Source organism: Mizuhopecten yessoensis, unplaced genomic scaffold (assembly GCF_002113885.1).
Source record: "Mizuhopecten yessoensis strain PY_sf001 unplaced genomic scaffold, ASM211388v2 scaffold10629, whole genome shotgun sequence".
In the NCBI taxonomy this organism is placed as follows: domain Eukaryota; kingdom Metazoa; phylum Mollusca; class Bivalvia; order Pectinida; family Pectinidae; genus Mizuhopecten; species Mizuhopecten yessoensis.
In genome coordinates this window covers 291,988-308,065 of record NW_018408642.1, presented here as the reverse complement: position 1 = coordinate 308,065, position 16,078 = coordinate 291,988, and the positions used below count along the sequence as shown (strand labels likewise).

The 16,078-nt window shown below is 36.2% G+C and overlaps 1 protein-coding gene across 5 annotated transcripts in view; it reads left to right on the top strand.

The window, feature by feature from the left end:
* Nucleotides 1–366: 366 nt before the first annotated feature.
* Nucleotides 367–16,078, top strand: part of LOC110461501 — a 24,259-nt gene continuing 8,547 nt past the window's right edge. The window contains exons 1-2 of one of the 5 annotated variants that reach the window (XM_021514981.1): nucleotides 367–585; nucleotides 12,644–13,027. In XM_021514981.1, coding sequence (XP_021370656.1) covers nucleotides 12,686–13,027 — 342 coding nt within the window. In that variant the 5' untranslated portion in view covers nucleotides 367–585; nucleotides 12,644–12,685. Of the gene's footprint in view, nucleotides 586–2,972; nucleotides 3,093–3,151; nucleotides 3,273–3,867; nucleotides 4,122–11,589; nucleotides 11,647–12,643; nucleotides 13,028–16,078 lie in introns of those variants that run through there. The other 4 variants (XM_021514984.1, XM_021514982.1, XM_021514983.1 and 1 more) reach the window with 4 other exon arrangements.

Sequence of the window (16,078 nt, the reverse complement as noted above, 5' to 3'; positions counted from 1 at the left end):
GTGGGTCGGAGTGGATACATCCCTATCTCACGGCCCTACCGTGAGTCGGAGTGGATACATCCCTATTCCACTGTCCTACTGTATGTTGGAGTGGATACATCCCTATTCCACTGTCCTACTGTATGTCGGAATGGATACATCCCTATTCCACTGTCCTACTGTGGGTCGGTGTGGATACATCCCTATTCCACGGCCCTACTGTATGTCGGAGTGGATACATCCCGACAGATATCCCGACTAGAGAGGTTCCACTGTATTAACCGGTACGGCTACGTTTTCACATAACTTTGGTAATGGGAATATGTCATCACGACTGGAGAGTTTAAGTCTGTAGTTAAGTTTTAATTACAGGTAGTTGGAGTGTGATAACAGGTGGGACGGACACGTTTGGGTAGTCTGGTGTTACGTATAGGGATTTGGACATTATAATGTAATAAGAGCGGTTGGAGAGGGGTGAGAAATCACTTAAGCGTATGTATTTATCTCGCGTACACCTGAGCAGGTTTGAGTACTTAGTTAGTAGCTGTTTTGTACACACCTGTCAAACAGCTCCGTATACATCAGGGATGCCGGATGTTTTATATTGTAAGTACACCTTATATCAAATGTAGGGAAAATAAGCGAATGTCTTATTCGTGTAAGTCGCTATTGATTTTACACACAGAACAAATATGTACGTGTGTGTCTACTTTCGGTTTTACACTTAATGGCGTCAGCAAAGTTTCCTGGTGATATTACATATATATTTGTATACAAGATATTAGATACCGGAAACGTTTTAATTAAACATTTTGAAATGGCTTTCTGTAAGTTAACAAAGCTTTGCGTTGTAAACTGATGTTGAGTGTAATCTTTACTATCTATAGTGGTGACTACTATATCCTGTAAGTTAACAAAGCTTTGCGTTGTAAACTGATGTTGAGTGTAATCTTTACTATCTATAGTGGTGACTACTATATCCTGTAAGTTAACAAAGCTTTGCGTTGTAAACTGATGTTGAGTGTAATCTTTACTATCTATAGTGGTGACTACTATATCCTGTAAGTTAACAAAGCTTTGCGTTGTAAACTGATGTTGAGTGTAATCTTTACTATCTATAGTGGTGACTACTATATCCTGTAAGTTAACAAAGCTTTGCGTTGTAAACTGATGTTGAGTGTAATCTTTACTATCTATAGTGGTGACTACTATATCCTGTAAGTTAACAAAGCTTTGCGTTGTAAACTGATGTTGAGTGTAATCTTTACGATCTATGGTGGTGACTACTATATCCTTTAAGGGTTGCAGTTCTGCTCCCTATTTACTTTAACGCGATATCACCCCACCCTGCATCCCCACTGAAACAAAGGTCTCAGCAACTCGCCACCCCTAACATTTAACATGGCGACTACATATACCCCTGATTCCCTTAGTCTACGAACAGTTTTCGGGTTCAATGGGGACACGCGTTACAGTCTAAATATTTTGGGATTCTACATAAAGCCGAATATGTATTAACTACTATAGAGCAATCCTGCGTAAATCTCCACGTCAACGGTATTTATATCCTTATCGTATGACATCCGTATTTTTATCAAAATGTTCAAAGAATCAAATGTTGTCGATCAGATAAAAAATATATGGCCATCATGCATAATGTAGTATTGTGTTTATACAAAAAGATGTTTTTTTTGTTAAGCAGTGTATGTTTAAAAGTCATTTGATTTTAACGATATCAATACTACGTAGTCTATATACATGTTTTAATTTGCCAAATATCATCAATATTTACCTACTAACCTTCTGCTGGTGTTGCACATGCATGGCTTGTTGGGAAAATGCATTCTATAGCGTATTGTTTATTACCCGATAATGCAAAACTCTCCTTATCTAGTTCCAGAGAAGATATCGTCTTCTTATAAAACCTTAATGATATAGACCATATCATCCTTGTCCTTATCATCCTATATAAACCGGTCATATCATGAAAGGATATGCTTTGGAATTTGTATTTTGTTGATTATATTCGTGGAATAAAACACGATAGTTTAAAGGTCTTAATAGAGCTGGGCTCGTGTTTGCCTAGGAAAGAAAACATGGTTGTAATGATAGAAAAATGTGTTGGAGTGGTAGGAAAGCCAATGAGTGATTGTTACAGTTTCAATAATAGAGATAAAATATGTTGGTTGTTGCATGTTACGTGGTAGGAGACAGGATAAAGAAGGAATGACTGTGACAGTTTCAATGTTAGAGAATTGAGGGTTGTGACAGTTTCAATGTTAGAGAAGTAAGGACTGTGACAGTTTCAATGTTAGAGAAGGAAGGACTGTGACAGTTTCAATGTTAGAGAAGGAAGACTGTGACAGTTTCAATGTTAGAGAAGGAAGGACTGTGACAGTTTCAATGTTAGAGAATTGAGGGTTGTGATAGTTTGAATGGTAGAGAAGGAAGGACTGTGACAGTTTCAATGGTAGAGAAGTAAGGGTTGTGATAGTTTGAATGTTAGAGAAGGAAGGACTGTGACAGTTTGAATGTTAGAGAAGGAAGGACTGTGACAGTTTCAATGCTAGAGAATTGAGGGTTGTGACAGTTTCAATGGTAGAGAATTACCGTCGCCACAGATGTGTGGAATTTCTAGTCTATCCCATACACTACATAAGTACCGCCATCCCAGGCACCCTATACGGACCGGTTATGTTCAGACAAGTTGACCAGACATCGCCTACTTAAGATTTTAAACCAAATATCAATAGTAAAGGGTCAGGGATTATTTGTATAAAATCACCCGTCAAGCGTGTACAATTGAGTTTCAGCAGATCATCGGTAATATCAAACCCTTTATCGGAATATGTCGCGCTTCTTTTGTGGAAGTGATTTAAACAGATCACATTGATTCATTCCGAAGTTCTACCCCGATTTATCAGACTTTCAGTAGGTCGACTGTAACGTAAAACGGCCATCCAAGCGTTCGATATAAGGGTAATGGCAGGCGAGATGATTTAACATTACAGGGTGTGTAGACATTCTAGTGTACACTTTTGTGTACTTGTAAATGAGCTTGTCACAGGGTAATTTACCTGCAGACGTTAAAGTTACCAGGAAGTCGGTTACAGGTAAGCCTGATATGTCATTAACTCCTGTTTTGAAAAGTTATTTAAAGTTTATAGAAATATGTCATGCAAGGGTCTCATTGCTACGTCTTGTATGTAGTCCATGTATATAGTTAGTAGAGACGCCATACCGTGGGGTTACTGACCTGGATAACAGCATCTTGTGATGACCAAATCCCACCCGTAAGTACAGTACTGTGTTAAATATTGAAGAAATGTAAGTGAGCTTAACGAAATCACATTTATCCCAACATTTCCCCTTAATATGGCAGGACTGTGATGACAAGGGGTGTGAGATTTCACATGTTATATACATGTCCCTTTGTAGTAGTACTACTTAACTGTCTAAGCGATGTTAACTGTACTCTTGATGTCCTCCGTACAGACGTGTTCTGAGGCCAGCATATCTGGAGGAAGCAATGTATTCATACTGTGAATATCATAAACAACCCGTTTTTCAACTCCCAATCCGATCAGACCAGGCAAAATAGGATCAAAGGAAGCACTTATAAGTACAAGGGGAATATTACCTGAAGACTAAGTTTCTAATACCTCATTGACGTCACTGTAGCACCCTTGTTATTTTGATATTCATAATTATTTGAATAAGTACATACTCAGTGGGAACAAACTGAATATGAGTTCTTTAGTAACAATATAATTTACGATTTCATTATTTATATTCTAATCCGTATTTTGTTCTTTCATTCCGTTATCCGTGCCGCGTTTTCACTACCGAAGTCGCCGTGTCACGTCATCGCTACTTTCGTTTTTAGATGTGTATACGTGTGTGGTCTATGTGACGTATTGTGTATGTTGTGTATGTCTTTTGTAAACTAGTTTGACAACTTGACCAATGACCCATGACATCTGTCGCATTGCGTGCATTTTTCCCGCCCTAAAGTTTTCTTCGCTACCTCTGAACTTTCTATCTGCCCATTTCATCGATACCTTCCATATTGAATACATCGATCATCTCAATCTGCCCTATGAGCATCATGAACGGAGTCTATCCCAGGTACCACATACTAGGTAGGTCACTGTTCTGTTTATTTTATAGGCTAGAATAATACTTTTTATATATTCGGAACTAGTATAGAATTAGAAGTAAAGTATTATTTATTCTTGAAATTATTATTTTCTGACTATTTCTAATTTACCTTTATATTTTCGCCGACGGGCGTGGTCAATAATTTTGTCATTTAGTAGAGCGTATGTATTTATTCTCGCTAGAATGCTAGTTTATATATTTATAAATGGAGAACGTACCATTATAGTGTAAACCACATTTATATATTATTGCGTACGCCATTGTGTAAATTATCTCGTCAGTTATGTATTGTCCAGTTATTTATAGTCTGGTCGTTTGGAAAACGTGTGGTGTGGAATGTTATAATCAATGTACGTGTGTATTGTGTATTGCGTTATTTTAGTCAGGTGCGTTCGATACGAAATGTATGTGTCTTATATGTATATTTTAATGACTTACAGGGATGAAACTCCTGGGTGAATAAAAACGTTGAACCTAAAATCCTGGCTTGATTGTATATGAAAATCTCCACGTCGGCAAGGAATCCTACAAAACCCCCGAAATTACATCACTAACTTTTGAAATCTAGGTAAAATCTAAGTAATGCCTCGTTATCAAACTGAGAACGTCGGATAGAAGCGGGCTGGAGTTTCTTCTTTCACAAATGTTAGACAATATTGTCGTAGAGTTTCCTTGGTTTTACAGCATTCCTAGGTCTTTTACCAGTAGTTCGTATAATTGTGTTTATATACAAGGTCAACGACTTTAGATGTGTTGTCCGCAGACATAGATCACCGTGTGTTGTTTGGTCATCGGGGTCAAGATATACAGAATTATGTTTTGTTTTCCCTCTGGATATGAAACTGTTCATGATTTGTAAATTGATGTACCTGATAGATCGTACTCGCAGTATCATTTAGTCAAATTAGGATGCTCTCGTTCTGCCTTTTGTCGGGCTCATTTTCGCAACGAGATCCGTCAGTATCTCGAAATCCATATACTGTTGGTACATGTAGTGGTCTAATAATGAAAAAAATGTTGATAGTCGATACTACTTTGATGGTCAGTTACTATGTGCCCAACTGGACCACATTTGTATGAAGGACAAGAACATGCAGGACGAGGAGTTATGCTAAGGTCACCTAAGGTCAAGGTCATCTAAATTCAGCTGTTTAGCGTTAGCTTGTAGCTGGAAAGCAAGGGTTTAGAGGAGCTATTATGGCCATTTAAGGGTCATATGTATCTAAAGTACGGAGGCATGTTAGCTAGTGACTAGCTTGTGGTGTAGCACAGTTCTGGTGTAAATGAAACCTCTTGATGGCGAGTTTCACTTTCATAAAATACCTGAGTTACCTGAGGTTCGTGACTCTGTACAGACAAGATTAATGATTCGGATTCTTGTCACATCGTCAATAATATAATGAAGCCTAGTTAGTTTCCAAAGGTCATTAGTTTTTTGTTGAAGCCTAATGTTTCCATAACGTAGTCCCTGTTGTATCTTCTGACCATTGACAACTGTTCGCCTCGTAGCAAACGCGGTAACAGTTTTCGCTCGCTATCGCCTCTGTAGCAAACGCGGTAACAGTTTTCGCTCGCTATCGCCTCTGTAGCAAACGCGGTAACAGTTTTCTCTCGCTATCGCCTCGTAGCAAACGCGGTAACAGTTTTCGCTCGCTATCGCCTCGTAGCTAACGCGGTAACAGTTTTCTCTCGCTATCGCCTCGTAGCTAACGCGGTAACAGTTTTCGCTCGCTATCGCCTCGTAGCTAATGCGGTAACAGTTTTCGCTCGCTATCGCCTCGTAGCTATCGCCTCGTAGCTAACACGGTAACAGTTTTCGCTCGCTATCGCCTCGTAGCTAACGCGGTAAAAGTTTTCGCTCGCTATCGCCTCGACCGCAAGCCATTTGAGCTACAATCAGATGGTGCGCATGGGTTAGCAGAAATGACACAAACATGTGTTTTTTAAATCGTTTGGTCGGACGCTTGTGGAATCTCATTTTCTGTTGGCGATTAACCACATTTATGAATATATTTAAGCGAAATCCGGAAATCATTTTCCACGAGAAGATACTATTGGTATGTTTATGTATTATTTGAAAAGGGATATTATAGTTATTGATGCACTTATCCTAGTTATTGATGTACTTATCCTAGTTATTGATGTACTTATCCTAGTTATTGATGTACTTATCCTAGTTATTGATGTACTTATCCTAGTTATTGATGTACTTATCCTAGTTATTGATGTACTTATCCTAGTTATTGATGTACTTATCCTAGTTATTGATGTACTTATCCTAGTTATTGATGTACTTATCCTAGTTATTGATGTACTTATCCTAGTTATTGATGTACTTATCCTAGTTATTGATGTACTTATCCTAGTTATTGATGTACTTATCCTAGTTATTGATGTACTTATCCTAGTTATTGATGTACTTATCCTAGTTATTGATGTACTTATCCTAGTTATTGATGTACTTATCCTAGTTATTGATGTACTTATCCTAGTTATTGATGTACTTATCCTAGTTATTGATGTACTTATCCTAGTTATTGATGTACTTATCCTAGTTATTGATGTACTTATCCTAGTTATTGATGTACTTATCCTAGTTATTGATGTACTTATCCTAGTTATTGATGTACTTATCCTAGTTATTGATGTACTTATCCTAGTTATTGATGTACTTATCCTAGTTATTGATGTACTTATCCTAGTTATTGATGTACTTATCCTAGTTATTGATGTACTTATCCTAGTTATTGATGTACTTATCCTAGTTATTGATGTACTTATCCTAGTTATTGATGTACTTATCCTAGTTATTGATGTACTTATCCTAGTTATTGATGTACTTATCCTAGTTATTGATGTACTTATCCTAGTTATTGATGTACTTATCCTAGTTATTGATGTACTTATCCTAGTTATTGATGTACTTATCCTAGTTATTGATGTACTTATCCTAGTTATTGATGTACTTATCCTAGTTATTGATGTACTTATCCTAGTTATTGATGTACTTATCCTAGTTATTGATGTACTTATCCTAGTTATTGATGTACTTATCCTAGTTATTGATGTACTTATCCTAGTTATTGATGTACTTATCCTAGTTATTGATGTACTTATCCTAGTTATTGATGTACTTATCCTAGTTATTGATGTACTTATCCTAGTTATTGATGTACTTATCCTAGTTATTGATGTACTTATCCTAGTTATTGATGTACTTATCCTAGTTATTGATGTACTTATCCTAGTTATTGATGTACTTATCCTAGTTATTGATGTACTTATCCTAGTTATTGATGTACTTATCCTAGTTATTGATGTACTTATCCTAGTTATTGATGTACTTATCCTAGTTATTGATGTACTTATCCTAGTTATTGATGTACTTATCCTAGTTATTGATGTACTTATCCTAGTTATTGATGTACTTATCCTAGTTATTGATGTACTTATCCTAGTTATTGATGTACTTATCCTAGTTATTGATGTACTTATCCTAGTTATTGATGTACTTATCCTAGTTATTGATGTACTTATCCTAGTTATTGATGTACTTATCCTAGTTATTGATGTACTTATCCTAGTTATTGATGTACTTATCCTAGTTATTGATGTACTTATCCTAGTTATTGATGTACTTATCCTAGTTATTGATGTACTTATCCTAGTTATTGATGTACTTATCCTAGTTATTGATGTACTTATCCTAGTTATTGATGTACTTATCCTAGTTATTGATGTACTTATCCTAGTTATTGATGTACTTATCCTAGTTATTGATGTACTTATCCTAGTTATTGATGTACTTATCCTAGTTATTGGTGTACTTATCCTAGTTATTGATGTACTTATCCTAGTTTTTGATGTATTTATCCGTGATGTCGCTTTTAGATGATTGCATTTATGTGAAAAAATAACCGCAAAAGCAATGATAAACAGGGTATGCTAAATCTATTCTTCATGAGTTATAATTAAAGAATGATCTGTAACCAGATAAGTCGAATAATAAAACTACTAATACTGCTCCAAGATAAAAGATTACTAATTCGAGATGTTTGATGACTACATCCAGCCAAACGTACATTACTATATTGAGACTATAATAGTCCAAATAATAGATTTCTATTTCGAGATCACGGATTGTTGGTGTAATTTACCTGGCCCCTGCAAATTAATTATTCGAGTTGAGCGTCGTACATTCCTTACACGGTGTGTAGACACTGTAAACAATATCACCAGTTTTATCCTGAAGGTATAGCTGTGTATTATCGACACACGAAGCTCACAAACATATAAAGCAGGTGTAATTGTTTACGTTCTTAACGAAAGTTTGACACAAATCATTACAAATATTTGACATATGAATTAATCTCTAATTTACACGCGTGGTTTCATAACCTAATGGGAAAATATATATACAGGGATACTATTTATTTCCCATCTTATGCATTTATCTCGATTTTTCGATTTTTTTTAAACGATTAAAATGTTCTTAATGTGTTCCTAAACAAGTACAATTTTTGGCTGATTGGTTGAAATGTGTTCCGACCGTTTCATTTTTTTCTCCCGTTTTTGAATCCCCAAATTACATGCCTGTAAGTGTACATGAAGGTAATGCAGAAAATCAGATCTCCCTAAATAGACATGCCCATTACGTACAGACAATCAGATCTCACTAAACAGACATGCTCATTACGTACAGACAATCAGATCTCTCTACACAGACATGCCCATTACATACAGACAATCAGATCTCACTAAACAGACATGCCCATTACGTACAGACAATCAGATCACACTAAACAGACATGCTCATTACATACAGACAATCAGATCTCACTAAACAGACATGCTCATTACGTACAGACAATCAGATCCCACTACACAGACATGCCCATTACATACAGACAATCAGATCACACTAAACAGAGATGCCCATTACGTACAGACAATCAGATCTCACTAAACAGACATGTCCATTACGTACAGAATTTCATTTCTCACTAAACAGACATGTCAAATACGTACATAATTTCATTTCTCACTAAACAGACATGTCCATTACGTACATAATTTCATTTCTCACTAAACAGACATGTCCATTACGTACAGACAATCAGATCACACTAAACAGACATGCTCATTACATACAGAATTTCATTTTTCACTAAACAGACATGTCCGTTACGTACAGAATTTCATTTCTCACGTTATATAAGACTCGTCTCTAAATTCATATTCATAGTTACCCTAGAAGAAAGTAAGTTAACATATTACTTATAACCACAACCTGGTTTTGATCGAGTGTAATTTCACGAACTTGCCTAAGGGCAATGTGCATAGTGATGCATCATTTTGACATGTGTATAATTGTATTACTGATATAATACCAGCCACTCCCGGTAACTACAATTAAACAATATATATTTTTGATTTTGTTAAATGTTAAGTATAAGATCCTGATATAATTCAAGGTATTCCAGATAGTGATATCACTCAATGAGTTATCAATCACACATTACACGGGATGTCTATGAACGGGACCACATCGCACGCTGCATGTCTGTGTGTAATCTCGGCATATATTTGCTTTGATTCCCGGCTTCAATCAATTTCGGATTTGAATCCGCAATATCTCTGATTCACTGCATAACATGATGGATTTATAAAAGGTAATCATCCGAGAGGGAGGGGTCGGCTAGACCGAATCTCATGTATATGTGCTCCACAGCATCAGTCGGGATTGAAAATTGAGGATGATAACGTACGTAAAAATACACTGGTCTTTTAAAGTAATAATACGTTTTGATACAGCGTATTTTAGTCCTATTCACTTTTAAATCTGTTGAAATTGACGCACAAAAGGTCGTCACTTTATTCACCCTGAGAAACGGATATAGCGACGACTTTGTAGGAATCGGATCTAAGTCATTCTACATGTACATGTAAGTATTTCTGTAGTTGACAGGTACTAATGTACAATACATTTTTTTATAGAAAATGACACAGTAAAAATAATATCCTCACATTTCTAAGGAACAAGAGATTCAAAAGAATAAGATTCCATATGACACATCAATCTCAGCTGTCTCAACAAATCTATAGCAGTGAAATGATATCAAATGTTCTTGATTATCTTGTGTTTTTCAAATATTCCCTAACCACTGGTTAAATCTAAACAACCTTTGAGCAACTTAGGCCAGGATTTTAAATTTCTTATAGATATCACGTGTTTTCAAAGATTTGGATTAAATATGAATAAATACCTATTACAAATAGATGAATGGTATGTTGGGCCGGATCTTGATTTACATGTTACTGCATCAATAGTAGAAAGTATGAATTTTATTGTTCAAGTTTCTTGAACAGAAAGTTGCAATGTACAGTACCTATTCAAGAATTGTTTATAAGAAAAGTGTTATACCATTATAGAGTGATATCGATGTCTTCTATATAGCTTAACCAGTGGTCTTTTCCAGACCCTGCACAGGGTGGAACACATATTGGTAGAGATCAATTAACTTACTTGGTATGCTAAATGACTTTATCATTCACTTAAGAGGTAGTATTAACAAAAACGATTGTTATAGCAGAAGAACAGTGTGTAAATCATCGACATCTTTATGGCACGTAAGAAAATCAAATTCAACTCTTTTTTGTTTTATATCTTTGACACGTTTCACACCCTGAGTGTGGTATACGGGAATTTTATAACTCTTTCAATTATACAATGTACGTACGAAAAAGTAATGCCAATGTCATCCTGCTTATAAGAAATAGACGCGAAGAAGGCTAGCAGGACTGTAATTTTAAAGACGCAAATGAAAAGAACATCTTTCTTAAATGCAATACGATTCCCGAGAGTCAATAATATTTAAAAACTTAATGGATGGAAAAAGAATATCCACGAATCTTGCTTCACTTACATCGTCAATTGTATGAATACTGTATTCAAGAGCGCAAGGCATGCAATTTAAATAAACAGTTGGAATTTGAAACTCAACAAAAACGTCTTCAAACAAAACTAATGAACTTGAAGCTCTTTATTCGGAAATTTGTATAATGCCCCTAAAGCAAATATTACTTTAAGTACAAGCAAACATGAATGCTGTGTCAAGTGGTCTTTACCCAGAGAAAACGCCTCCGATGTCGACACCGTTTTGGACCAATGGCAGCAAAGTAAATTGATATTACAAATCTTCGCCATCGTGCGTACGTATTGTGTACTGACAATTGTAACTTAGATGCCGACGAAAATGCCTTCAGAAGGGTCGACTGTTACTTAGTTTTGTTGACATTTGTCAGATATTTGAACATGAAATTTTACTATTTATTAACATATGATGTTAACATGTCGAATAAATGACGACCCTAACTAAACAAGCATATAAACAGTATCATGTCATTGTTTAGTCCCAGCATAAAATAAAAACGGTTCGGATAAGCGATATAAAACAAGCTATTTATTGGGAGAGGCGGCTGATGGTCGGGTAATGCAATGTTCGGGTATGTACAATGTAGTATACAGTTTAAATCTGGACAACGAGGGAGCATCCGCACAAAACACGTTCAAATGTTAGATTGTAGTTATAGACTTTTCTAGTAAGCTTTAAGTTTCGTTTGATGTAATATAAATCAGTCCTTATTTGTCTTTATTACGGTGAGCGGATTGCTCCAAAATTTCCACTTCGCTGTCCACATTGTTGACATTTAGGGTTTTCTGTATATACAGTGTATATACGAGTCGAATATCATAAACATGACCAGTTTATCTTTACATAAATAATATTGTTTGCCTGTTTACAACAATTCATGACCCCACCCCGGTTCTAGTTGATTGGTTTGGTTTGATTTAATTTTGTTTAACTTCCTATTAACAGCTAAGGTCATTTAAGGACTTGCCTCCATGTGTGTAGTGTATGCTTGCTTGCTTTTGTGTATGCAGGAGACAGAGTATGTTGTCTGCCTCCTTGTGATAGCGCGGATCTGATGCCGACTTTATAGTGCTATCTCACTGAAATACCATGAAGGAACCCATCATAGCATCTCGCCCGGTCACATTATACTGACAACGGGTGAATCAGTTGTTGCCATTTCCCTAAATGCTTTTGTGTCCCCAAATAGAGAACACCAAAGCCAAACCCCAATGCTACAGCGGCTCCCTCATTAGTCGCCTCCTACGATACATGCAGTGGGTAACAGCAGGAATATTATTTTCCCAATCCCCCACCTGCAGGGGTGTAGTTATTTGGAAATTTCATTAGAAACTATAGTGTAATTTCAGTGATCTTAGACTTATTGTACAGTTCGATACAAAACATTGAGCCTGTACGAACACATGAACTGGATGCGTCGGCTTTAGGTGATGCGATGACGAGGAGGAAGAGGATTATTATAAAACACAGCAGCGAATAGACAAAATTGCTTCCATGCTATACTTATTGTTTCCTTTATATTTTTTTAATTGCAAATTTACAACCATTGTTTTACATTCTCATTACAGAAGTGATTTGATGTAGAACCTCACCCCTCCTAACAAGAAACTATGTTGTTGGGACGACGGAAGACTCTACGCATCTGTTCGTACGGCGGTGTGCTGGTCACTATCTTCCTCCTGTTCAGCGTTCTTCAAGTTCTGGTATCACGTGACAATGAAAGTATCGGCATTGTTACAGTTACCAATACTCGTGTATTTGCACACGACACAGAACTGACAATTCTTGATTACTCAGCAGCTGACGACAGATTGGTCAACCATGTACGGAATACTCTGATCCAACCATACCAGGGCACTCCTGACATGCAGTATAACCTAACGATGATAAAACCGAATTCAGATTATTCGAGAGGACAGAGCAAGATAATTGATGAACATCTTCAGAAAAAGGTAATATGATGATAAACATACGAGTCCGATTCATATAACACGTAGCATGTATTATTCACGGGATGGGTGTTATATTTATGGGGAATGTAGCTATATTCACGGGAGGGATGTTATATTTATGGGGAATGTAGCTATATTCACGGGAAGGATGTTATATTTATTGGGAATGTGGCTATATTCACGGAGGGTAGGATTAAATGCACTGGAATAGTGCTGTGTATATCGTGACTGATAAATAGCTACAATAAACTATGAACGAAATATACGAAGCATGTTCTGTTCCTAATGACTTGTACAATATATAAAAAGTCATATTGAATATACTGCCAAGCAAACAAAGGTTAATGAAGAATGGTGCCGTATTCACAGGGAATACTTCATTCCGATCTCGTCGGTCAATTCATATCCAATTAGCAATATATTGAAACACAATATTGAATCTACTACCATGCAAACAAACGTTTAAGAAGTAAATAACCTATTAGCGTTACTTATGATTATATGATTCTCTGAATGCGAGTCCGCCAACAAAGTCGACATCACACGTAGTATTCAGTGTACCTGTATATCTGCACCTTGGCCTAAGCAGAGCGTTGGCGGACTGTTTGGTCGGTTGAGATTGTCGAATTACAGCACGCTGACATACTAAATGACTGGAAATATGAAGGGGGATGCACCAATGTAAATCGGTAAATATGAAGGGGGATGCACCAATGTAAATCGGTAAATGCAGAGAACTTTTTCACTGCACCATATGGCCATTTCGTCCATTGAAGTCTCGTATGTGTTCAAAGACCAAAAGAAACGTCTAGAATTCAGCGCACTGGAGAGATGTTAAAGGCCAACATCTAATTTAAGTTAAATTGTGAAACATTTGCCATCGAATGTTGATCTCTATGCGACTATCACTAAGACAGGCGCTGGAGAGATGTAAAATCATCTGTTAAAGGCCAACATCTAATTTAAGTTTATATATCTCCATGCAGGATACCACTAAGACAGGCGCTGGAGAGATGTAAAATCATCTGTTAAAGGCCAACATCTAATTTAAGTTTATATATCTACATGCAGGATAGCACTAAGACAGGCGCTGGAGAGATGTAAAATCATTTATTAATGGCCAGCATCTAATTTATGTTTATATATCTCCATGCGACTATCACTAAGACAGGCGATGGAGAGATGTAAAATCATTTATTAATGGCCAACATCTAATTTAAGTTTATATATCTCCATGCAGGATACCACTTAGACATGTTTAATATTTTATGCGATATCGTACACGTCATTTAATGTAGTTAACATGTATGTATCAGTAAAAGGTGTACCATGGTTTGATAAGTGTTATCTAAGGAGGATGTATAATTACCTTAAAATATTTTAATTAGCTCCTAGTTTATATATAAAATTTGGCAACTGAGTCACCTTCAGTCCTCCATGCATGACACTGCATCACAAAGCAGACACCTCAAAAACGCATTAAAAGTGAAAAAGTTGGCCTATATGGAAACAGGAAGTTTAAAATAGGATACTTGTGATAGTATTATGGTGAAAATTCACATTAAATTGTATCTGATGCCATGAAACCAACCGAGAAAATTTAATGTGGTAGCCTTCTATGTCAAAGGCTTACAGACCTGTTTAGTTGATAAACTGGCTACAAGCCATACGTATTCATGTAGTGGTCCTATTAGGGTATACAGGGTTCACTTTGTTGCATGTATCTGTGGGATGCGGTAACGTAATCCCATCGAATGTTTATACATGTAGCTCCATAAACAAATAATTTTCCTTTTTCCTGATAACATGTATTTATTTTATGTTTTTTCGGTATCAAAATAAAAGGTTAGAATTTAAACCATTAGATTCAATTATAATAAAAATAGGATGTAGTAGTTGTTTCCCCTACTTTGATTATTTATTTGATAATATCAACCTGTTTGTGTTTGTATGTGTTCTAATGTCTATGTCTATGCTTGTACCACTGTTTGCTGCTGTGTTTGGAGAGGGCTTAAATAGGCTATGCCTGCTGTCCAATCCATTTGTCTATTGACAATAAAATGCTTTGAAATTGAAATTGAAATGAAACCACCCCAGACAATGTAATGTGGTAACCTTTTTCATTTAAGTCAAAGGCATATAGAAATATTCAGTTGATAAAACTGGTTACGAGCCATCCTTTTTCATTTAGTTGTACCAGAGACGTATATATTACATGTAATATATACGTCTCTGGTTGTACATGTAAATAGATAAGTTATTATGAACAGGTTAATCGCGATATTTTAGTAGAACGAAATAAATGTGTAAAAAAGTGTCTCATGTTTGCGACTTGCTCAGTGTTCATACAATACCTATGACAAAGAACAGGAGTTGAGTGACTAAATATTAGATGATGCTTGCAATTCAAATTCCTGAAATGTTGGGAAAGGCGACTAATACAATTGACTTAACACGTGTGAAAATGTCGCCTGTTAATACTACTTTTAGTAGACCTGATAAATAAATCATTTTGTATGAAAAATGACATTTAAAGTCAATTTGAGAATCCAAACATTGGTTCTCTGTAAAAGTAATGTGTATTTAATAGTGATTTAGATAGACCCTAACCTGGCCACGTCCTCATCACAACAATCTGAATAAATATTATATTAAATGATACTTAAAATCAAACTTCCGTCATTCGGTCTCCCGTCTGTCGTCAATAAATGTTTTGTTTTCAGTATTTCTCAAAAACAGCAAGGCAGTTCCTTTCAAAATTTCATATATAGGTTTCCCCTTAACCTTTGCAGCCAATTTGGATTTTGAAAGTTCAATTTTGTTATCGGTTGTTTTCAGTTAAAATGATCATTTGAATATCACCGATTAAAAGACTAAATTAAGACTAAAGGTTCAACTGCATCAGTTATCAGTGCAAGTAGTGTTCCCCTCAATTTGTTTTTAGCTCACCTGGCACGAAGTGCCAAGTGAGCTTATGCCGTGGCGCGGCGTCCGTCGTCCGTCCGTCCGTCCGTCCGTCCGTCCGTCCGTCCGTCCGTCCGTCCGTCCGTC